The following is a 25,399-nucleotide window of genomic DNA, read 5'->3' on the forward strand; positions in this document are numbered from 1 at the left end:
CTGATTGGTTGTGGCGGCGGTGTTGCAACAATCTATAGAGATATTCTCAATGTTACTCAGAAAACGGGTTATAAGTTTATTTCGTTTGAAGTACTTGTACTAAATGTTACGCTCTCAGATGTAAGAAAAACATCCCTATTATCTCTAGCCTTGGCTACCGTATATAGACCGCCTGGGCCTTACGCTGATTTCCTAAAAGAGTTTGCAGATTTTCTCTCAGACCTATTAGTCAATGTCGATAAAGCATTAATTGTTGGAGATTTTAACATATACGTAGATAATCCAAATGATGCATTAGGGGCTGCATTTACAGATTTATTAAACTCCTTTGGGGTCAAGCAAAACGTTACCGGACCAACTCATTGTTTTAATCATACACTCGATTTAATTATATCACATGGAAACGATCCAACCGATATAGATATCATTCCACAAAGTGATGATGTCACTGACCATTACATGGTAACTTGCATATTACGTACTCCTGTAATATATCATGCTGCGCCGCGTTATCGATCAGGCAGAACAATCCTTCCATCCACCATATATAATTTTTCAAATTGCTTATCTGATCTGTCTCAGCTGCTCAGTGAACCCAAACAAACAGATGAACTAGAGGAATTAACTAGCACTATGAGCACCATTCTTTCTGGAAAATTGGATATTGTTGCACCCATTAGATTAAAAAAGGTCAGAGAGCACCATGGTACAACAATACTACGCATGTTCTAAAGAGAGAAACCCGTAATTTAGAGCGTAAATGGAAACAAACTAATTTAGAGGTCTTTTATTAAATCCAGACAAGACAGAGGTACTAATCATCGGTTCAAAAAACCGCACACAAAACCTCTCACACTACAACTTTAACATAGTAGGATGTCCTGTTACTTTATCCTCTACAGTAAAAGACCTGGGTGTTATATTAGACTGCAACCTGTCTTTTGAAAATCATATTTCATGTTACAAGAACAGCCTTTTTCCACCTTAGAAACATTGCTAAGCTACGTAACATGCTATCAGTTTCTGATGCAGAAAAGTTAGTTCATGCATTCATGACCTCGAGACTAGATTACTGTAATGCTTTATTAGCTGGTTGTCCTGCATCCTCAATAAACAAGCTACAGTTAGTCCAAAATGCCGCCGCTAGAGTTCTTACTAGATCGAGAAAATATGATCATATAACACCGATTTTATCATCACTACATTGGTTACCTATAAAGTTCTGTATTAACCCCCTGAGGTCGACGGTATCGCCGGCGATACCAGCTCGCTTTTTTTTTTATCAGTGTAAAAGAAACTCATAAATACTCTGTTGACTTTGATTTTCCATAGGAGTTTCATACATCAATCGATTCTGTTAAATGTGTATTATTTTTGTGTATACTCACAATAAAAACAAAGTGTTGTGCTTTTCGCCAAATAAAGAAAAATAAACACGAAGCGAGTTCTGCCTTCTCTCTGTCCGTGTAGTCCATTCTGAAACGCGTCCGAAAATGAATCATAACTCAGCGAATACTTCTCACACAGGCACGTGAGATATGTCTTTATGAAGCTTGAAATCTCTTTTAAATGAAGTAATTTATATAAAAAACAAATGTTTTCAACTCATGTAATCCGTTTGAAAGCAAGGAGAGGTACCGTTTTTCCTTCTCCCTTCATTATCTCTAAATGAGCTGCAGCCGCCCCGCCCCCAGCGCGATTCACATGTAAATAGTTAGGTGATCTAGTATGCATCGCATACGCCCCCCGATCAATGCCATAAAAACACAGTTTCTTCATCAGACTTACTGATAGTTCATCGCGTTTTGAGTATGGCACGCTTCTCCAATAAAGTCACCCTTCAGATGATTCTGGACAGCGAGGAAGAATGCACCTTTTCCTCAGAGGAAGATGAAGACTCGGACGACGAACAGCTGCATTTTGAAGAGCGAATTCCGCCGAGAACACAATTTCGGAGTAAGTTTTACTTACAAGTCTCTTGTCTTTTATTTTTCGTGTTCGCATTTATGAGGAAAAAACAATATTACGTGACAGTTCTCCATTATGGACGCGAGCGCTCTAAAAAAAGCACTAAAAGACTTTCAAACTTTCACAGAGACCTCAAAACAGAAAGTACAAATCCTTTCTTTAAAACGAATTTCTTTTTGTATCAATTGTATCTTAATTTTAATAATTTTTTCATTAACAAATTTCCTGGATTTAAAGTAAATATAGGCTAGCAATCACAACATAAGGTGCTTAAACTGGAGATCATCATGAACCAGACCGTAGCCTACTCGCCTCACATGTCTAAAAAATGTGAAATATATTTACAGAAAGCTGGTTCTAAACAAAACCACCCAAAACACTAGCCTATTGCGAAGATTGCGAGTCAATAGCCTATCGTCAACTTCATCTTTGCCAGAAGTTAAATTTAAATCGCGTGTGTGAATGAATGATGATGTTTTAGCAAACTGTATTGCTATACTGAGATGAGTAAAAATCGACTGAAATATGAATACATAGATAAAATGTAGGCCTATAATCATTTTTTTTTACAAAAAAAGAAAAAAAGAGTACACTTGAAATATTGTTGAAATTGTAATTATTGTTGTAATTGTAACCTTTTTAATAAAATAGCAAAACAAATTTACAAGATAGATGTAAGCAAAATCTTAAATGGTCAATACATAGTTCCCACAGGCCAATAAATGTCACGTGACCTCCCCGGAGACGCCATCTTTGAGGGCAAAAGCTGCTGTGTTTACAATGTTTTACCATACTGTCTATGAGTTTTACAAGCAAATTTTGAATATTTCTTTCCATTTATAATGTTACGAAAATCATGAAGAGACAAAGTGACAGAGATTATAAAGAGACTCTATTAACACAAGACAGAGAGAGGTACAATGCGAAAATTTCAGTTTCAATTGCAGCTTTGCCTCAGATACAGTATTATCATGTGTGCCATTATCTGGTATTGGCTAGGAGTTTTAATACATGTGAGCAATTCCGAGCCTGGAAATATGTGCATGAATATGAATATACACGTCACGTATGAAAATAAATAAAACTCGCGTGCAAATGAATTAATGTAATGCGGAACTACTTTATACGCGGGTTCTTTAGGGACATAATCTGAGATTGCCGTGCTGGAATGTGTGTGTGTGAGTGTGTGTGTGAGAGAGAGTGAGAGAGTCGCGGGCGCGATCGAACAGTGGAAACAATGTTGTTTTTGTATGTTTTTAATATCTCGTTATTTTGTTCATACAGGACATAATTCAAACTGCAAAGTGTTAACTATATTTGTGTACACTCGCAATAAAAAACAACAAATTCTTGCGTGTTTTGAGGGAGTTTCTTTCCTGTTTATCCTCGCCAGCCATAACCTCCGTCGTTGTTCTGACAAAAGCTTAGTCTTCTCACATTCATGAAGTCTAATGACGGGTATACTGTAAAATCCAAATTTAACTGAACCTCCGACACGATTTAAACATCCATTGACCCAGCAGGAGATCACCATTTTCACTTTTTAATCACAAAATTTCCGTTTCAGCTTCTTCTTCTCATGTTCTGCATTGTAAGAATGTTGTGTTCTGCCCTCAGAAATGGCGCCGGGTCGGCAAATGCCCGTATGTTGTGACGTCATGTGGGAACTATGTATATAAGTCTTCTTCTAAATATATCTTTTGTCCTTGGATTGTGGCTCAGTCAGTTTCACACCTGAATGAATGGCTAATTATGCAGAGTGGGTGGGACATTGTATTCTAAGGTGTAAACCACTCCTCGTTCACTCCCCCCTCGCATATTGGCTTTCCAAGCAAAACCTGTTTTACATCAATTTAAATCAATGTATGGTTTTATGTGAACGATAAAGCAAGACTATTTTCACATAATTTTGAAGAAAAAAACTCTAGGCGAGGACATCCATTAGTCAAAAGTCTTATTGACACATATTTACTATGTGTTTTGTGGCCTTATTTCAAAAATTTAATTTTTTATTTTTTTCAATAACCATGCATAAACATTATTCTCTCAAAAATGAAAACATGTACATACACGTGGCTCACATATTATTGTAGCCCTGTTTGTGCTATATAGAGTGAATTTACACCTTTGCCATTAATATGTTTATAAGCAACTGAAAAAGCACAAATGTCAGGGCATGTCAGAACATCTCAAGGGCCCCAAAAACAGCCCAGACCCCAGAGGGTTAATTACAAGGTATTGCTACTGACTTATAAAGCCCAAAAGGCTTAGCTCCAGTCTATTTAACGGATCTTCTATCGCTCTATAATCCATCGCGCTCTTTAAGATCACTAAATTCGAGGCTTTTGGTCATACCTAGGATATCTAGGTCCAACAAAGGAGGGAGAGCATTTTCACATTTAGCTCCAAAACTCTGAAATAGTCTTCCTGATACTGTTCGTTGCTCAGACTCGCTCTCCCAGTTTAAAACTAGATTAAAGACGCATCTCTTCAGCCAGGCATTCATATAATACTTTTAATCTTACAGTTAAATCCGACCTCTAGTTTATAAACGCCAGAGGAGAACTGGCCCCCGACTGAGCCTGGGTTCTCCCAAGGTTTTTTTTTCTCCATTAGGTCACCTGATGGAGTTTTTCGGTTCCTTGCCACTGTTGCCTTTGGCTTGCTCAGTTGGGGATATTTGGGGATATTTAATTTAATTAATCAATCGACAATACTATTGATCAGCATTACCAAACGTGGACGTTTTCCACTAGAAACAAACATTGATGTATTATTTTAATTTAATACTGTGAAGCTGCTTTGATACAATCTGTATTGTGAAAAGCGCAATATAAATAAACTTGACTTGACTTGACCTAATGGTCCACAGCCTATTAAGCAATCATTATTTATTTGTTTATTTATGTATTTATTTAGCATGTAGGCCTATGTGTGCATTAAACATACCATTTCGGCAACAAGAACTTTTCTGAGCCAAATGAAGATAATGATGTGTTCTGGTGACTGCCGTGTTTATTGAACCAATCAGATAAGAGTAAATTGAGAGTCAGCGAGAAGCTCATTTGATTGGCTACATGAAGAGGGTGGACCCGCCCTCCTCTTCGCTTGCCAAAAGTGTAAGCACGGAAAAATGGAAGTCAGAAGAATACAGATCCTATTTATTTTGCGTTAGCATGAAGCTGCAGTTTCACAATACATGAATTACACTTACGAATAACAGTAAAATGCTGCAAATAGTTTTTTCTTACACTTGAAAGGCGATTTACACCTTTACAATCTTCTCTTGCGCATGCAAATTTAATTTACGTTTGGAATCTTATGTCCACTTTCACAAATCTTACCCTGCGCATGCGATTCTTTATGGCATCATATTACCTTCATACTTCAGTGTTTAAAATATTAGACACTGAATTATAGACGATGACGTCACTCAGCCCCCCGACCTGCTTCAAATTCACCCAAAATTGTCTTGTTTGTTTGTGCTGGTTTGTGCCGGTAAAAGTTTAGTTTGTGCTGCTTTGGTTTTTAAAATATTAGACATGGAATATAAATGTTGATATTTAGTACTGAATACAATAGGCTACTGACTGAATAAAATAGATCACTCAATTGGTCACAAAGATCAATAGTAACAGTCATTCTGGTTACTATATTAGCCTATATATATATATTACTAAGTTAGGTCTATCTTGTTTTGTGTGTAGTCAGTACGATGTATGAGCATTTTATTTTGGGTTTGCATTTATTCAATCTCTTACCAAAATGTTAGATGCTAGTCAAGATGTTTTAATAGACCAACGACTTTTTGTTTTAAGTAACTTCAGCAGTTCTGGGCATGAGAACTGCACAAATCCAAAGAGTATAGAAGTAACAAGAGGCGAAACTCCGTTGCAGTTTTGACAACAGCCACTAGGTGGCGCTTCGGTAGCGCGGCCGCCATTTTGGACTGAACCAACGGCTTTACTGGTAGCACAACTACTGTACAGCATTAACATTATGTCTGAAAATAATTGCAAACAAAGAAAACAGTGTTCTGCCATCAACTGCAACAACTACCAGTGTACAACCAATCAACTAGCATTTCATAGATTCCCCAAAGATCCAGAGAGGTAAAGTAGAAAAGGTTTTATTAACTTTAAAGTGAGCTAACGTCAACGATAACAGGTGCTGTAACGTTAATGTAAGCTATCCCATAACCGCAGTAACAGTTTGCTAACGTTATGTATTTGGTCGAAATTGTCAAGACTCAAAATGGGCTTTTTAAATCGCATACTTTCAGAGATATATGAACACCTAACCTGGCAAATGACCGCTTTATTAATTCATTGTTATCACTAAATTAACCCTTTAACTGTCACCTTTTTTTCGCTTAAACATGAAAATCACTATCCAAACTTAAATGGTTGTAACGTTAGTATGGTTGTAACGTTAATACTATGGTTGGTCTTGTTTTAATTTGTCAGATTATTGTTGAAGTGAAATAAATTATGAAAGTGAAACAGAAAAAAGTTATATAAGTTTGAGTTTATTAAAATGTACAAATTTTAAAATATAATTATTTATATTTTATATAATATATATATATATATATATATATATATATATTACAAAATATATTTTACTCTAGAACTGCAAGAAAATGAAAGCAAAAAATCTGAACAAGTTGTGTTCCACATTTTAGGTTGATATGTTGATATCTCGCTCCCTCACCCTTTCTGCCGTGTGCTCTAACGTTACACGGTTTGGAGCTGCGCGCTCTTGCTCGCTCGCTCTAGATTCCGGGTGATTTTAGCTAATTTGCGGGCATCAGGGAGCCGCTATAAATATGCGGGAGACTCCCGGATCTTCCGGGAGACATGGGATGTCTGCTCTAGAGATATTAAAAACTAGAAACTACTTTTTAGTTAATTTAACCGCTTTTGAATTTGAACCGGTATAGTTCAATCCTATGACAGCGGTGTTGCGTTCAGTCCAAGATGGCGGAGCTGCAGCTCTGCGCATGGGTGAGTTTGTTGCAATGGAACGTTCTATTGAGTTTCGCCTCTTGTTACTTCTATACTCTTTGACAAATCTCCTGGGTGTGAACACACTTTTAGAGTCAAATTGACGAAGACTTTCTGTCAAGAGTAATCATCACATAATTTGTTCATTAAACAATTATCTTTACTTCAGTCACTGGTCTCTCCTGTACTTTTAATTTTTTTACAAGGAGTATCATCTTCTAATCTACACTAACCCTGAAATGAACAGCCCAATGGTGATCAAGTGTTTAATTAAAAACACTGATGACTCCCTGCAAGCTGGCTGTCCAAGCGTAACTTCTGGTAACTTGCGTGTGCAGATATTCAAAGAAATGTGTAAGGGTAGAATGGAACCCCATGTATGGAGGGCATCAGAGTCAACAAAACTGATGGATTTTGGAGTTCCTGAGCCAAGTCATCTGCCTTAATTGGCCACCCTACGCAAAGCAAAGCAGGAGAGAAATTGTTTAGAATTAGGCGTCACTCAGTGTCACTGCAGATGTTAAAATACAGTGCACCTCACAGTGGTAGCATTAAATACATTGGACTGGACACGTTTTTCTGTCACTATTGGAGTCAAACACAAATGTATATCTACAAGACATTATCAAAGACATCTACTAACCACACTGTGAGTTTTGATGCAACTGGCTCAGTGGTAAGGAAACTACAGTGACAAAATGGCAAGTCTGGCCATATATTCCTATATCAGGGTGTTCTGGCAGGGGATGATGGCTCAAGTGTCCTAGTGGTGCAAATGCTGTCAGAGAGACATGATGTTAATGCAATAACACATTGGCTGACAGAATGGATATGTGAAGAAGATGAAGAAGCTGTTGAAAGCTGGAGAGGCTTAGTGGTTCCACCCAAAAAGAGGAAGAGGAATTCATGCCTCTCTCCTTGTCCTGAATGGCTCCATGCAGATTCATCTGTGAGGGGGAAAAAACTGAAAGTGGACCTGTTGAAAAATGGAAATAATCAACAGCCTGTTAAACTACTCCACTATCATTGAAAATTCAATGGCAAAACGTGCATTTGTTTCCTTCACAAAACAGTGCTCCTCACAGTATCGTGGTCTCAGCAAACAAGTCACAAGGGAAATTCCATTTGTTTGTACTTATGTTGCCGTACTGCAGGCTTCTGGCATGGCTCATCTTAAGACCGTGGTGGAAGGCGGCCTTAAACTTCTGGAGTCCCCCTGCCTCAGGCCAATCCAAAGTCTGTCACAGTGTCCCTCTGCATTCAAGACAGATACCTCTGGATAAATGCTCTGTGCAGGGAAAGTTTCTCACAGTTACACTCTGGGGGGACGTCTGTGGATTGACACTGACCTGGGTGAATTTCCCTCCAATCTGATATATTATTTTAATATCTAAAAACCGAAGCAGCACAAACAAAAAAATTGATAGCACAAACCAGCACAAACGAACCACAAATGATTGAGCCTATTTTGCCGATGTTTTGCGTTTGGTGGACTTCACGCAGGTCATAACTCACCACTCACTAATGCATACAGTATGCGTCTACATATCTACATCATTACATTTTAACATTCTCATACTGAGAAACTGTTAATAAAAGATAAATATTTATACAGTGTTGGGAAAGTTCACTTTCTACATGAACTATTTCAAAGTTCAGTTCACAAATTTCAGTTCAGTTCATAGGTCATACTTCAAAATTTTGAACTACGTTCACATCTCCAAAAATGAACTAGTTCATAGTTCTTTTTTTCCATATGTTGCTGCAAGCTATCATTTTTCAAAAGTATTGCCACAGGCCATATAGAACCACAGACAGCAATTATTTTATCAGTTTTAACACTGAAGCTATGCGTCAGATTTCATCTTCATATCCAATTTTGAATCCTTATCCAACCAGGGTTTACATTAGCATTGAGTGGACAGCATTTCCCCATTGTTGCTTTGACGCTTTGTTGCTGTCTATTCAGTCCACACTAGTAGCAGCTGCAGCTTTCACCCCTACAGTATATTCTCAAAAACATGAGGAAAAACGTGCTGCTTGAATGGTCTTTTTTTTAATGAGGAATTATTAAAAGAAAAACAGGACAGTAGTTCTAAAGGTGCAAATGTTTTTCAATTTTAATAATTTTCCATTTCAAATTCCATTTCAGTACATAGGCTACTAAAAAGGAATACTGGAATCCTGGAAAAATATACCAGGCAGGTTCAACAAGTGAGGATTTTCTTTTCCTTTCAAAGTTTGCACAGAAATGTAAGATTTTTCCCATCCTCACCGACCTTGTCATAAAACTCATTTAAATGATCATACAACGCCTCCTCGCTGCTTTGCCGCGATGTCGCCTACATGCTGCTTTTTGTTTCGATTACGCATGCAGCGGTACATATTAAGGCCTGTTTACGGTGTGTTTTAGCCGGGTTTTCGCCTGGAAGGCTCTATAGAAATCTGGCATCCTATTGAACGAAGTTAAACTGATACTTCACAGACACCAGAATGAATGAGTTCACAGTAACGTTCATCAGGCAGTAATACAGTACGTTCAGTTCACGTTCGCCCAAAATATGAACGAGTTCATGCACAACAGTGTATATATATATAATTTGTTATAATGATTGTACATATCTTTCTTATTTGACATGCAATAACTCAGGAAGGAAATGGTACAATGAATTTTCCCTACATGTGAGCTGCATCTGGATACAATTTTGTGATGATAGCACAAAGTAATCAAAAGTGACAGCATTTGGAACTAATGTAGCCTTTTTGTTTAGCCCTTGACACCCCCCTAATTAAATTTTTTTTTTTTAATCTTTGATCCTCCGTGAGGAATTTCGTGATCGACGCAATGGATTAAATGTTGATTTTACACTCGAGAACATCCATTGTAAGTAATGATGTGCCATTTTTTTACAATCTGTGCATGTTTCATAAAGTTATGAGCAAAAACGCCACTTGAAAGCTACATTTGTTTTTAGTTAGCTCCTATGGAGTTTTATGTGTTGTAACTCCATGAGGAATATCTTGTGATCGACGCAATTAATTATGTTGGACTTAACATAATAGTGGGAATCTGCTGTAAATAATGATGTGCCATTTTCCACGGTCGGAGCATGTTTCGTGAAGTTACGAGCGAAAACGTGAGCGAAAAAATATAAAACTTGTGCCGAGAATGACCGCCAGGCAACTGTTGTTGTACCAGAGATTGTCTTATTGGGAGATCAGAGGGTCTGTATCTCTTACAATTGGAGAAAGTGTAACGGCTAACTTGGATCACGTGAGGCACCTCAGCCTATCGTGTAATGGCAGTGACTTCAATTCCCACAGTTCAAAGTTTTATGACAGTCAGTTACAGATTACGTTAATCAGTTTCTTGTGCTCGTTATTATTAGCTCGTTGATCTTGTGAATAAGTATTCTATATTTGGTGTTGTATCGCTAGTAAAGGCACAGTAGGACTGCATTGTTTGTGGAATGTGCTTTACTGCGGAAAAAAAGAGTGCAAATATCTTAAAAATATAAAACTATATAAAACTACATTTAAGATTACACTAAAAACTTAATTTTAATTTATTTAGTGCATATCTAATTTCTGAAAATTATATGTATTTTTTTACCATCATTCATTAAAAAGCATTATATCATCATTAGGCATACAGCAGTCATAAATCATTACAATACAATAACCTGACAGCGTTTTTTATGTTCATTAAACAACATACAATATAGCATTATTTATAATTAAATGATACATTTTCTCATTCTTTTTTAAGTGGGTTTACAGAAATCCTTGACCTTTCCTAGTGGGTATACGGCATATACCCGTGTATCACGTCGAATACACCACTGGTTTCTAGTCATTGCCATTACATCTTGGATTCAAAATGGCTTGGAATCTGGTAGATCCATTTGAATCTACAACCTTTCGGTTACTAGCCGAGATCTTCTACGCTTTCAATTTCACCTCTAGTGGTCCAATACGAATGCCCTGAATGTCCCCAACTGACTCTTAATCATGACCTTGGTTCTAGATTCAGACTATATTATTCCTATATATGCCATATTCACAGACCCAAGTGCATCAGTATGAACCGCTCCACAATATGTGTTGACTTGCCTGCCTCCAGCAGTATATATCCCTGATTTTATTTGTTTTTCTTGGCAATGTGTAAAACTCTGAAGCATGGAACCTGTAGCCACTTGCATAGTCTTAGAAGGATTGTTTTGTGATCGTGCTGTTTGTTTTTTGCTTTGAGGATTTAAGAACTGAGATAAAAGCTTTTGTATCTCTGAATGAACACGTTGATATTTCAATCCAGTACTTTGGTAAGTGAATATATGGATAGTTAGCGGCTTTACAGAAATATTCAAGGCTTGTTCATGGGTTTATCTCTCTTAAGTGTCCTGCGTTCTTTAAGCTGTTTATGAGTGATTTTTGTCAGTTTGCAGAGTGTCTTCTGAGGTTTGTTGTCTAAATATAATCCTCTAATCACTTTTTATCAGCTCCTTTAAGCTTGAACATTGAATATTCAAACTAGTGGTGGGCCGTTATCGGCGTTAACGCGCTGCGTTAACGCGAGACTCTTATCGCGCGATAAAAAAAATATCGCCGTTAATCTATTCTCCAAGTTGGGTTCGGAGCTGGCTCAAGCTACACAAGCTATGATGACGCAATCTACCCACGGCCGCGAGGTAACGTTACACCCGGCTGCAACGCATCATATTCGTCGTCATCTTAAGTAAACACGGCTGAAAGTGAAAGCTGGTGTAAAAGATCGGTGCAACATTCATTATTTGGACTTGGCTCGGATTTAAGCCGTCCGACGTAGACTGTGTGGTGTAACAGTTTGGTAAGTTAAAGGAGAACTCGGCAACTCTAGCGAACTCTAGTCACTTCTTCGCTGATTTTCCCTTTTGTTGTCGCATGTTTTCCCCACGAGCTCCCCCTACAGCTGTGGTGGGGCGTATATTTCACAACACAGTCGTAAAAAACTCACTTGCGGCAGCCTCCTCCCCCTCTCTACCGCTGCTCATGTGCGTTTGTTTTGATCGGAGCAAGCCAACTGTATCGTGTGGAGCTATGTCTACTGAGGTGGGTAATCTGGTAATACATCATAAATGCGTGTGTGTTTATGTCGAATTGCCGTAAAGCAATTTGTGTTTCGCGCTCGTTCTCGTTCTCGCTTTCGCTTCTCACGAGACTTCCAATTTCTATCTTGCCGGGACGGTAGTGAACAAGTTGCAAGGTTGGTTTTCCGCCTGGGAACGCTGGGGGGAGCGGGGAAAGTCACCAATATCACCAGAACAGGTTGTTTAACCATCCAAATGATTTCTAGACAGTTTTATTAAGTTAAAAAAGCTACCAAGTTCTCCTTTAACACACGACTAATCCGTTCTACCACCTCAAATTCAAAACGAAACATATCACTGAATACCAGCGCGCGCGTATTATTCCCAATATATCTGAGTGGTGTAAAACATAATCTCTGTCTGCGCCCAATTTAAAGAATCGTTGTTGTGTTTCTTTTTAACTGAAAAGACATCAGTTAGACAATATTCTAATTTTAAATTTGGGGTTTCATAAGATCCAAGCCATAATAAACATTAGACCTACTTAAGTCTCTGCAGCTAGTGTACTTAAATTTTATTTATCTGCAAAATGATGTTGTATACTTACAGTTTTGCACAATATATGTTCTCAAAACTACATGCACCCTTTAAAAAAAAAAAAAAAAAAAACATTTAGCAGTTGTTTAGCAGGGTCTGTGTAACGTGTTCTGAAATGGTTTTATTATAATATCGTTATCGCAAGAGGCTGCAATGTATATCACAATATGGATTTTAGGCCATATCGCCCATCCCTAATTGATAGCCTATAGTAGTTGATAATAACATTGGCCTACCTAATGTTGCCTACGGACGGTAACAGTACAGTAGTAACTTTTTACAGTCTATGAGTAGAACAGCTTTCTCAAGCAGTTTGTGATGCATTTTGGAAACAGGAGATGAGCCCCTGGTCTAATGCGCCACCTGGCTTGAGAAACACGTTCTCAAAGACTTACTTTTATAGTCATTATTTGGGTAGCACACATATTCTGAATGCCTTCGGCAGAATTCAAATGAGCCATTTTAATCTAGATTAATCTAGATTAATTTCAAAATTAATCTAGATTAATCTAGATTAAAAAAATTAATCTATGCCCACCTCTACTTCAAACATTTGCAAACATCTAATGGTTGGAGGTTACTTTCAGGGATTTTATAGTTCATTATTTATCAGTTGCATGCCCACCAATATACACCCCACCCCCCACCCCCACAAGAATGTTCAATCGGACATGGTTAATGCTTTTTGCAGTGAGAGCATCTGCCTGACTGCTCCACTCAACTGATTCCAGCTGCAACCTTTGTTCTTGCTTTGTCATAGATGTCCACGAGAGATCCAACAAGCTGCTCCCATGAACCTCCTCTAGAAACACTGGCTCTTTTATAGTCCACATGATGATGAGGGGTGTGTGTGTGTGTGTGTGTGTGTGTGTGTGTGTGTGTGTGTGTGTGTGTGTGTGTGTGTGTGTGTGTGTGTGTGTGTGTGTGTGTGTGTGTGTGTGTGTGTGTGTGTGTGTGTGTGTGTGTGTGTGTGTGTGTGTGTGTGTGTGTGTGTGTGTGTGTGTGTGTGTTTGTTTGTTTGTTTGAAAGCTTGACGGCTTTCCTGTAGCTCAAACAGTAGAGCGTTGGCGCTAGCAACGCCAAGGTCATGGGTTCGATTCCCAGGGAAAGCAAGAACTGACAAAATGTAAAATGTGTACCTTGAATGCAATGTAAGTCGCTTTGGATAAAAGCGTCTGCCAAATGCATAAAAAAAAAAAAAAAAAAAATAAGAATGAAAGAACCAGGGGCAGGTGGTGGGTTAGAATATGAAGATAAAGAATACACTCAAACACGCATTTTTTAAGTCCCTTGCCATGACCGTGCCAATATGCAAAATGTACTATGTCCATATTAAATTCATATACTCACATGCATACTTTATAGTACTATGCTTTATTCGTTCAATTTAAAACATTGATTTTTCTTTCTTTTTTTGTCTTTCCATTTGTACAGGTCAGAGTGGTCTGGGTAAATCCACACTAATGAACACACTTTTTAAATCTAAAGTGAGTCGCAGATCTGTGATGACAACTGAGGAAGAGCGAATTCCCAAGACCATTGAAATCAAGTCCATCAGTCATGGTAAAAAGGCCTGATGAACTAAAACTAAAACGGATAAGCAGAAGTCTTATTTTAACAATTCTGACTTTCTCATTAGTTTGGTTATCTACAGTGCACATTCACCTCTTCAAACTCATTTTGTATACAGAGATTGAGGAGAAAGGAGTGAGAATGAAGCTGACTGTCATCGATACACCAGGCTTTGGAGACCAGATAAACAATGAGAACTGGTAAGTATCTCCTTATTTATCAATCAGTACCTGATACCTGCTATGAAAAACATATCAATGTATATAACATGGACTATAAGTAACTGAAGACTAACTGCTACCTGGTGGTCGTGTGTTTTCTGGTGTCTCCCTGCCTCTCTAATCTGTTTGCAGCTGGCAGCCCATCATGGCGTTCATTAATGCACAATACGAACAGTATTTACAGGAAGAGATCAACATCGACAGGAAGAAGAGGATTCCAGACACACGAGTCCACTGCTGCATATACTTTATTCCTCCTACTGGACACTGGTGAGACACACACACACACACACACACACACACACACACACACACACACACACAACCAAGCAAAGTTGCTTTTGTTATTGTTACGTTATGTTTCTTTAGATGGGAGGGCCTTGTTAAAATCTGTATATATATATGGGTGAATCCATACTATAAACTGCTGCTCACCGCACTCAGGTGTGAAGTCATGGTGAAGAATCGTTAACCTTGTTATTTAAGTTTTATAGGTTTTAGCTCTATGTAGTGTTTTCTTTTTTTATATTTGTTGTAAAAGTTGTATGTTTCAAGTCATCTGTGTGATTAGTCTTCTCTTCAGTGAAGTATATACAACTTGTTTTGGAATATAGAAGTAACTCTATATAACCTTTTTATTTTGCTCAACAAACTGCTAAACAAGATATGAAAGTTCTACAGTGCATCACTGTTATGGAATTTTAACACTCAGCTTAACTTGAACCGCAAGTTTATTTAACTCGTATCCACAGGTTTTTTTTTTTTTTTTTTTTTTTTTTGAGTTTATAGAACTTTTTTACAATATGTTTAATGAAAGCAGTTGATGCAATAACTTTTTCCATAAGTTAAGTTTTAAATTTTTTTTGGAAAAAAAATACAATTACAGTATAGACCGCATTTACACCTGGTGTTATGATTTGCTTTGGGTGATCTAATCTAAGTGTTCAACGTTAAATGCAGGTATATAAGGGGCACAAAGCACCAACATTTGAAGGCATCCGAAAATGCATTGGACCACATAGTAGTGCAAAATACTAATCTAATATACTAAATATTAATGCATTCTGGACTGGTGAACAGTAAAGGACCACCTACTCACAATCACTGCGCTAAAAGTTTTAAACTTTTATGTGCTGTTTTGTGCACCTTTTTTGCATTTGGAAGATTTAGTTAATACAGGTATATTATATTTTGCCTCGTTTCCACTGAGCAGTACGGTACGGTACGGGACAGTACAGTACGGTTCGGGTCTGTTAACCATGATCTGGCTAGCGTTTCCACTGCCAACAGTACCCTTACTTGATAGGCGTGGTGTTTCGATCGGCGTCATTTTCGCGCGAAGAAGAAAATAGTAAACTACAATGGATGACATACAGCAGATCTTGTTCTTGCTCCTCGACATGTTTGTCACAAGAAGACAAGCGCTGACATTAGGCTTTTCTCAATATCAAGTACGCAAAGTTTGTTCTTGCCATGTGCGACTACATGCAAATGGTACAGTGCGTTCTTAAAAGCATCACCTATAAAAGCAGCTCGCTCTGCTACTCCGGTTATCTCTGTTACTCACTCTGTATAGATTTAAAGCAACAATAAAACGAAATATGTTATAAAACACCACTCTGCCTCTTTTCGTTTTCATTTAAATAAATTAAACATTATGTAGGGACACAAATGTGGTTCATGCGCAAAGCATATTGATTATTCACTGCACGTTATACGTTATTCTATTTAAAACAAAACGAAATTCAAAACACTACCCTAACGTTACCTATTTTCATTTAAATAATAATAAAAAAACATATTCCAGGCAAGTATGTATTTGTACAAATGTTGCAATAAACATCAGTGATAATCTTGTAATAAAAAAATGACAAGAAACCATATTTCTTTTTGTAAAATTTCAGTTTTATCAATAGCCAGGGTTTTTCCTGGCTCAAAATGAGGCGGAGGTGGTAAAATCGTAACACTAGGGGGGTCCGGGGGCATGCCCCCCCGGGAGAAAATTTTGTACATTTTAAAGATAAATTCCTTAATCTGGTGCACTTTGAGTCACTCGAATCTGTTGTTAAAAATGAATAATAATCCACCCGCCAACCACCCATATTCTTTGATTTAGATATCTGCATCTGATCATCACATTACAATTATTCAATTAAGCATGATAATATGGTAACATATCACACTGAAGTAGGCTGATTTTAAATTAACATTTATTTAAATTAAAAGTTCTTTTGGCAAAATTACATTTCCTTTATAGCCTAAACAGAGGCTTTACTCCCTTTAAACTTAAATTGTCAATGTTTCATTTTTGAAAACACTCTTATCGGAATAATTTTTGTACCTTTTATAAAGAGCATTTTCCCCTAATTTTATTTAATGTATGCTCTAAATTTCATTTCAAATGCTTACATTTTATCAATACATTCAATTAAAATAATAAGACACTAGGCTGTTACCAATCAAATTAAATAATTTACATTGAAAAATTATAACTGTATTAAATGAGATTAAGAGATTGTTTTAAATATTTTTTAAGGAATGTTGAAAAGAATGCTACTTTATGAAACTAAACCGCCAGTAGGAGGCGGCAGGCGGCCGTCTTAATGAGCGAGTCATTGAGTCATTCATTTAAACGATTCGTTCAAACGGCTGATTTATTCAGAATGAGGCGGTTTAATAATGGGTAATTGAATCTTTGACTCGAGTGATTAGTTCAAAACGCTGAATCATTCAGTAATGAATCATAGATGCGTGTTGCTGTGAGATGCTCTATGTTTCTATTGTTTGGAACTATTTTCGCTGCTGAAACAGAACAAAAACAGTCATTGCGTCTAAAAATGTAAGTAACTTAATTTTAACTATTTGTTTAACTGTTATGAAATCAATATCTCGGTTTCAATCGTGATGGCATTCAGGAAAACGGAACTCTGGTCGTGTGTAGCCTATATAACTAATATATTATAATTAATATGTTATAAATAACGGCGCGAACCTCAACAGCGCTGTTACCGTCCGTACATTAGGTAAGTTACCATGATGGGAGTTCCGTGTCTTTATTACACTCAACACATTATAATGATTTATCTGTCTTCCACCTTTGATTGAATGGAATGTTGTTAGCTATTACTTGGCCCGCTCGGCCCGCGGATTATGATCCGTGCAGCACTATGGACACAAGCGGGAACCGCAACAGAACCGTCACAGTGGAAAAAGCGGGAACCGCAACAGAACCGTCACAGTGGAAAAAGTGTATGAGCACGTGACTGTCTGTCCGAGTTTTGTCGAGAGGCGGAGGCGGCACGAAATTTGACGGAGGCGGCCGCCTCATAATTGTCTATGCAGGAAAAACCCTGTCAATAGCCTATATAAAAGTTTAAGTAAAAGGTACAAGAAGCTATACAATAAGAAATAAAGCAAACAATTCAGTCAAATATCCAAATGCAGCGCTCTAGTCTAACATTACGAGGAAAGTTAAACACAAATAACGTTAATATGAAACTAAACTTTGCCCTCAGCCAAAACGATTGACAGGGAACTCATTATTTATTCACGAGACCAAAGATCGCCCGTTAGGTCTACACAAAACGAATTATATCTTATGTTTAACCACTACCGTCGGAGTCCGCGACGAATGCCGAGGACTAGCCGAGGAAAGGCACATCCAGCCGGGAAACATGAGCGCCGAGCGCCCGCTGAACGCATGGATCTCACAACCGGGGAAAAAATAATCATCTTTATAAATAAACCACAGATTTGAGCTTTAAACAACTACATTCTCGCCTGAAAAACTCTTAAAATTACATTGCGTGATACAGTAACAGTAGTATTATATTAAACTGTATATTAAAAAAATGGCGCTTCTTATGTTGTCATTCCTCTTGTAGCACGCGCAAGTGACGATTCTCTGTCAACCAATCAACGTCCTGCAGTGAGTCTAGCTCCACCTTTTAGTACCGTTCCACTGTGCTAGGTACCCCAACGGAAGGGTACCTAAAAAGTGGTACGGTACGGTTCGGCATTTTGGTACCATTCACAACTTTTGATAGTGGAAACGCAAATAAATGCGTACCGTTCCGTACCGTACTGCTCAGTGGAAACGAGGCATTTGTATACTTGAGAAAAATGGTGCGCAATGTTTTCATTGTTTTTTTTTTTTTGTAACAATTATAAAATGAAATTGGAGACCCTTCACAATCTGATCAGAAGTTGTTACATGAAACACGTTTACTTCATGGCATAAACATTCCTGCGATCGGATCACTGAGATGGATCTTCACTGTGTGTGAAGCCACTGTGTGTGTGTTTACGTGTGTTTGACGGGGCTAGAAGAAAAATAACATTGTGTGGTCCTGCAAGTGGTTTGCTGTCTTGTTTTCTAGGTATATGCGTGTATGTGTGTAGTGTCTGCACAGGAGAGAGGAGGGCTTGGGCGGTTAAGTCTTTTAAAGAGGGCATTTCCCTCTATGAGTATGTGTTGGTGTGCACACTGTTATTAGATACTGTCTCACAGCTGCTGCGTGCTTGTGAGATATCTGAACAGCTGCTCATCTTGCCACATGTCATATAAGTCGCACACAGACTTCAGTGCCTGTGTTTGAGAATGTGTCCAGGAAACAGCTCCGTTCACCTCAAGAGCATAAGCAGAAGTATGGGTGGAGCCAGAGGGGCAATGGGCCTAGCAGAAATCTGATCGGCCCCTTCTTTTCTCCTGTCTTGGAAAATTATTGGTTATAGTAAGCCAAAAGGATTTGTCCAAACAAAACTTTGGATGTTCAGTTGTAGTGCCATCAGACAATCAGTATTCATGGCCATAATATTCACTACGAACATGACATTTACTACTAACTGGATATTGCAGAGCGGGATTTGCACAGCTATTGTTAATATGTACACTATGAGGTTATAAATTACAAGAAGATACTATCATTCATATGTCACATGAAATTCATTTGGCATATCTGCATATTTTGGCAGCACCAACTGTCTTAACTGTTACTTAATTCTCTGCAGTTTTCAGAGAATTCCAGGAAGTACTTGAACTTATGGCAGCAATTGTGTATTTTAAATGACGTGCAACTAAGGCTTTTAAGCAATTTAACACACACACACACACACACACACAGAGCTACACAACATATAACTGTACGTTTTTCAGTTAGTTATTATGCCATAATTCCACAATTAGGAAGTACTATGTTTAAAATTGCAGCCCTGAATAATGTTGTGTAATAGCAGTGGGATGTCTTTGAATGTAATATTGCAGATATTTATTTATGTTGTCAAGTGCCTTCAGGGTTTGAGCATCAGACATCAAGACTACAATTCACTACAGTCAGCATTTGGCTCTTTGGCTCATCACTTTTAAATCATCATGTTTTCAGAAAAGCAGAAACCAACTATAAACTCTGTAGTTGTTAATCAAATCCCAGAATCAGCTGTCAGCACTGGCTGCAAATTTGCTATGAGGTTCATTTTTGGGCATTTCACACAGATCCTTTGAGACCTTGTGGAGACTTTAATAATCTCATTAGTGGATGTTGTACTCTGTTGGCTAGCCATTTCCATGTGGTTTATTGGAAAACAGGAAGTGAAATGAGAAGTATCCACCACAGATGGTGACTCCTTCCTCTATGAAAGAATTATGAGACAGATGTGGGTAGGTGCTCGAATATCAAATTGGCATTTTCCCTGCCAGGGCTCATGCAAGTTATGTGCATCTGATAATGCAATAAGTTTCCTTACAAATATACACGAGGATATAAATTCAATTCAATTCAAAACCTCAATTCTGTTTTGTGGGCTTACACTTTTTAACATCCTATAATATACTGCATGTGTGAAGGTAATGCTTATATATTTAAAGATTCATGTAATCGTGAATACACGTAATTCCTTAGTGCTTCTCGTGCACGTGTATATTTTGTGTGCTTTAGCACTCAGCGGAATATTCAAAGCCCTCAAGCTCTGCGGTCCTCCCCATGTGATAGTAAGCAAGCCCAGATTGTGACATCTTTTTGTCCTGCGGACTAAGAGGCTCTGTGCATGTTCATTCCAGTTTGTTAAAAAGACAAAATGCAGTGTGTCATGTGAGATGAGTGAACCGGATGTTTGGACATTAAAGATGTCAGTATTTGTTGCTTGTTTGTTTGTGCCTTGTGGTTGTGAATGCAGTACACTCAAATCAACCCAGCATACCTAAATACACATGCCAGCTTGTTATATGTACAAGTTTTTTAGTACAAGTAATGCAAAGTCACAAGCACAGAAGAAAGTTCAACATATCCTTAAGGGCGTAATTCACCCAAAAATGTATTTTGTCATAATTGACTCACCCTTGTGTTGTTCCAAACTCATATGGTTTTCTTTCTACTTTAGACCATTTCTTTTTTTATCATTGTTATTATTTTAATAAAAAAGCACTTCAAAAGTAGTCCATACAAATGAGGTCATATGAGCTTTGTGTGAGAAACAAGTCACTATTCACCGGAAACATGTGCTATTGTGTGATTTTGACATACTATATTTGAATCGGGGACATCATGACTGTTACGAGACAAACAAGAACCAATAACGTACCATATTTAGATATGAAAACATGAATGAGATTTTAGTACTGCAGCAATATGCTGCTTATTGTGCTTTTTGGTTTTTGTCATTTTTGAGCTAGACAGTCCCAGTCACCATTCACTTCCGCTTTTTGGAAAAGAGCAGCGTCAACTTGTTCCACATAAAATCAGATTGATATAAGGGTGAATACATTTTCCCCCCACTTCTTAAACATTTAACCATCTGTATTAAATTCTTCACGTCGGTAGTTTGTCAGTCTTTTGATGCCTTATTTATTTGTGCTGCTCTTACGGTATTAGAATGGGATACTTGAGGTTAAACTACTTTTACATTCTATTACTCTAAATGTTTTAAATAAAGATTAAAAATTAGACCAACTGAATAGACATTACACAGTGATCTCCAATTTGACCATTTTGAGTCTGATTGCTTTGCTTTGTTTTCTTCCTTTTTAGTTTGCGGCCAATTGACATTGAGTTTATGAGACACCTAAGTAAAGTGGTGAACATCGTTCCTGTTATCGCCAAAGCAGACACACTGACCCTGGAGGAGAGAGACTTCTTCAAAAAGAAGGTGAGTTCCACAGAAAGTATATAATGGACCTCTTCCAACTGTATGACAAGAGGTTTTATTACATCTTTAAAATTCCTCACCTTGTAAATTGCTGGTGAGGGTCTTTCCCCTCTTGTCTATATCATTCACCCGGGTCATAAAATTAATTTATCTGGGAGCATCTGGCATGTTTCCATTAATTTGAGGACATTTTGCCTCGCTCATCCAAGAAGCTACACCAGTTTTATAATGATGGATTTTTTTTTTAAGCATTTAACCTCATTACAAACTGTCATCACACAATGTCTGTGAGAGCCTCTGTGGGTAAATATCTGTGGGAATCACTTTCCTGATGGTGTGAATTGGTGCAAAACTCTTCCCCCCTGAGCATGTCTTGTTGGCATGTTGAGTAACAGACTACACTTGGGCATGTGCATAATGATGCAACACTGTTCCAGTCCTAGATGCTGATTAACAACATGATTAATGATTAATAACAATAACAACTTATCAGCCTTGCAATGGCATCTCTTCTCTTATGAGTATTGCAACTAGGCAAAGTTGTAATGTATGCACAACTGGTTCAACCACCTTCATTTGCCAATGACATGTTTGACATAAATGAACTTTTTAAATAAAATATGGGCACATGCCTAGGCACATGCCTAACAACACCCTTCAGCATTTGACTATATTCACGATATACTATTGCTTAATTACAGTATTAGTTGTTTTATATCCTATAATAATCTAGCATTGTTTTCTCCATTTAAATGGGCTCACTATAACCACCTATAATTTGTAGAACTGATGTGTGGAAAATATCTTCAATCATGCTTGGACATTCTTAATTATGGAGGAAAAGCCCTAGAACCTAGATCTTGAGTATTTTTGAGTTCTTTTTTTGGGTTCAGGGGCCGGTGAGGCATTTTGTGTTTTGTTTGACCTCAACTTTAACTGTAACTCGGCAGAACTTCAAAGGCTGGTAAAGGCGGTTTACAGGACAGATCCAGCAGTGGGCAGCTGGAGTTGGTACAGCATATGGAGGTGTGCCATAAAACCAGCACAAAAATGTGAACTGATGACTTACTCTTTGGTGTACAGAAATAATAGGGTATCCAAAAGTAAGAGGAGATCTTGAGGACTGCATGTATCTAGCTGTTTAGTATGTTAATTTAAAGTGAAGTGATTGGCTACTGATTGAAGTGATTAAATTAGTATTATTACTTCATGTTTTTATTCAATGAACATGTCGTCCTATGCTCTTGAAGTAGGTGAAGGCAACTTTATCCTTCACATACTTCACCTCACATGATGTCTGTTGGTTTTGCCTTTGTAAAAGATGCCAGAGGAAACTCAGTGGGCGTCCACGCTACCGTTTCCTCCTAACATTTGCTTCACCTGCCAAACGGAACAAACTGTAGGCTCCAGAAGCTCTTCAGGTTTTTACGCAACTGTTATGTTTGGCTGTGTGGTCAGCGCACAATCCTTAGATCCTTTTTCTCCACCCCACACGGCCTTTGACCTGACAGGAGAGTGGGGTGACTCTATTGTCAACCTTAGAGCATTGATGTGGACTTCCTGAATTTGTCTGGTTTATTTGCTTTAATGTTCAGCTCAGGGCATCAAGCACATGGAAGCAGAGATTCAAAACATACACCAGCTCAGAGTGTATTCTGTGAAGGGTGTAGTTTTGATTCTTCGTCATTCATTAAAGGCTCCCGCAGGCTGAAAGCTCTCTCGCTGTGTTCTTTTCATTATGCTCCCAATGGCCTGTTTAAATCTTCACTGCCAGAGGTCTGAATTCATGCGGGTTATGATTATTCAGTTTGACATCTGAAAAGCGACGGCGTGGTGACCCTTAATATACAGTAGAGAATGCGTCACTAAAGGAAAAGTTCACCCAGAAAATGAAAAGAATTCTGTCACCCTTCTACTCTTCTTTATGTCGTTCCAAACGCATATGACTTTCTTTCTTCTGTGGAACACAAATGGAGAAAACATGAATTACTGGCTGCTCATTTCCTTATGATGAAATTAAAGTGGGAGTTGCAAAATGACCAAACAAACAAATAAACAAATAAATAAATAAATAACCACACCATGAAAGTGTCATAAAAGTTGGTCATGCAAGTGTTAACTAGCACTGGTAACTAAAACTATTTTTTTTTAAAAAAGGTTTGAAATAAAACTAAATAAAAAAATAAAAAATAAAAAAGGACTACAATTAAATGTAAAAAAACCTTAAGGAGCTACTTACTAAGGAAAATTAGACTGAAATAAAGTAAGTTGAAGTACTAAAATGACTAAAACTTGAGTTTATTTTCTTATAAAACACATTTCTGTGACAACAAGTTAGGGATGGCGAAAACTAAAAATTTTCTTGACCGACCACCGAGCCTCATTAGCCGGTTGAAACCGGTTAACTGATTAATTTAAAATATGCTACGCTATTGAATCAACAGCCATTTCGAGCCGCGCCTGCAATTTCACAACTCTGTCACGTCGCTCTACCTACAGCTCACTCACACTCTCGTCACTTTTTTTTAAATCCCCTACATCGTGAAACATGAGTCCCGCAAACGCGGCGCCAAGGAGCTTGTATGTAATCGGAGGACAAATGGCTCCTTAGTTTCGAAATGGTTTGGGTACAAGGTGATCGCGTTGAAAATAAAGATGTTTGTCTAGCGTTAGAAGCTCATTTGAAACATTGACGCAGCTCATTTAAGAAAATGACAGCTCCGAAGAGACGCCGCTTTAACCTTGAGTGTTTTAGCCTGTAGCCTTTACTTTTCGCAAACCTTGTGAGCGCGCGAACCCAAACGCTGTGACCTCGCGCCAAATGTTTTTATTGGTTTATTAAGTACAAACAGGCGAAATATGAAAAATTGAGTGTGAGGGATTTGTTCACTTCACACAAAAATATCTTGGAATGAGATGGCTAACTGTAGTAGCGTTTAGTCCACTGTCTATAATAGCCTAATTTAGAGATCACTTTTTTTTTTTTAACCGGCTACCGACAACTTTGATCGGTTAACGTTGATACGGTCAGCCATCGGTCAAACAGTCATCAGTTAACATCCCTACAAGTTCACCCACAATAATAAATCCAAATATTACAAAATAAAAAATAACTAAAGATTAACATTTAGTTAAGTTAAACTAAAAATAAAATATAAAAATGAAAGCTAAATAATATTTAATAATATAAGCTATAATAATATAAGCTAATATAAGCTATATATATATATATATATATATATATATATATATATATATATATATATATATATATATATATATATATAAATAACAAGTAAAAGCATGACAAACAACAAAATAAGTAACAAAATAAGTACTAAAACTTAAACTAAACTTAGAGTGAAATAAAAATAAAAGATAATTCAAAATATTAATAAATACTATAATAGTATATAAATAATTTGAAAATAACATTGGTCCATATGACTACACTATATTTCAAGTGTTCAGAATCCATATGTTTGGACGTTTTGTCATTTGACATGTATGGACTACTTGAAACTTGGATCTCTTTCATTATATGGAAAAGGTCTAAATGATTTGTTTACAAATAGGACTAATTCTTTTCTCAACTTCAAATCACCAAGTCAATAGTTAACAGCTCAAAAGAGGAGAAATTATCAGTGAAAAACTTTGACATTTTTGTACATCACGAAGATTTACTGTATTGCTTCTGATGATTTGGAATATATTGAGATGAATGGTACATTTTTATGATGCCATTGCATCCTTTTTTAAGCTTGAACTCTCCAAGCCCTATTTATTTCATGGAAAAGGGCAACCGGTACATTCTTTAGCGTTTCTTCTG

At 37.5% G+C, this 25,399-nt stretch overlaps 1 protein-coding gene across 4 annotated transcripts in view; it reads left to right on the forward strand.

Moving 5' to 3' along the window:
- The window catches only part of septin9b (septin 9b), a 107,229-nt gene that overhangs the window by 76,242 nt on the left and 5,588 nt on the right, over positions 1-25,399 (forward strand). For all 4 annotated transcript variants that reach the window (XM_081380650.1, XM_081380652.1, XM_081380653.1 and 1 more), the window contains 4 exons: positions 14,072-14,200; positions 14,328-14,409; positions 14,563-14,700; positions 21,453-21,570. In XM_081380650.1, coding sequence (XP_081236776.1) covers positions 14,072-14,200; positions 14,328-14,409; positions 14,563-14,700; positions 21,453-21,570 — 467 coding nt within the window. The remainder of the gene's footprint in view (positions 1-14,071; positions 14,201-14,327; positions 14,410-14,562; positions 14,701-21,452; positions 21,571-25,399) is intronic.

The sequence above is a fragment of the Scardinius erythrophthalmus genome (assembly GCF_964197995.2).
Source record: "Scardinius erythrophthalmus genome assembly, chromosome: 12".
NCBI classification, from domain to species: domain Eukaryota; kingdom Metazoa; phylum Chordata; class Actinopteri; order Cypriniformes; family Leuciscidae; genus Scardinius; species Scardinius erythrophthalmus.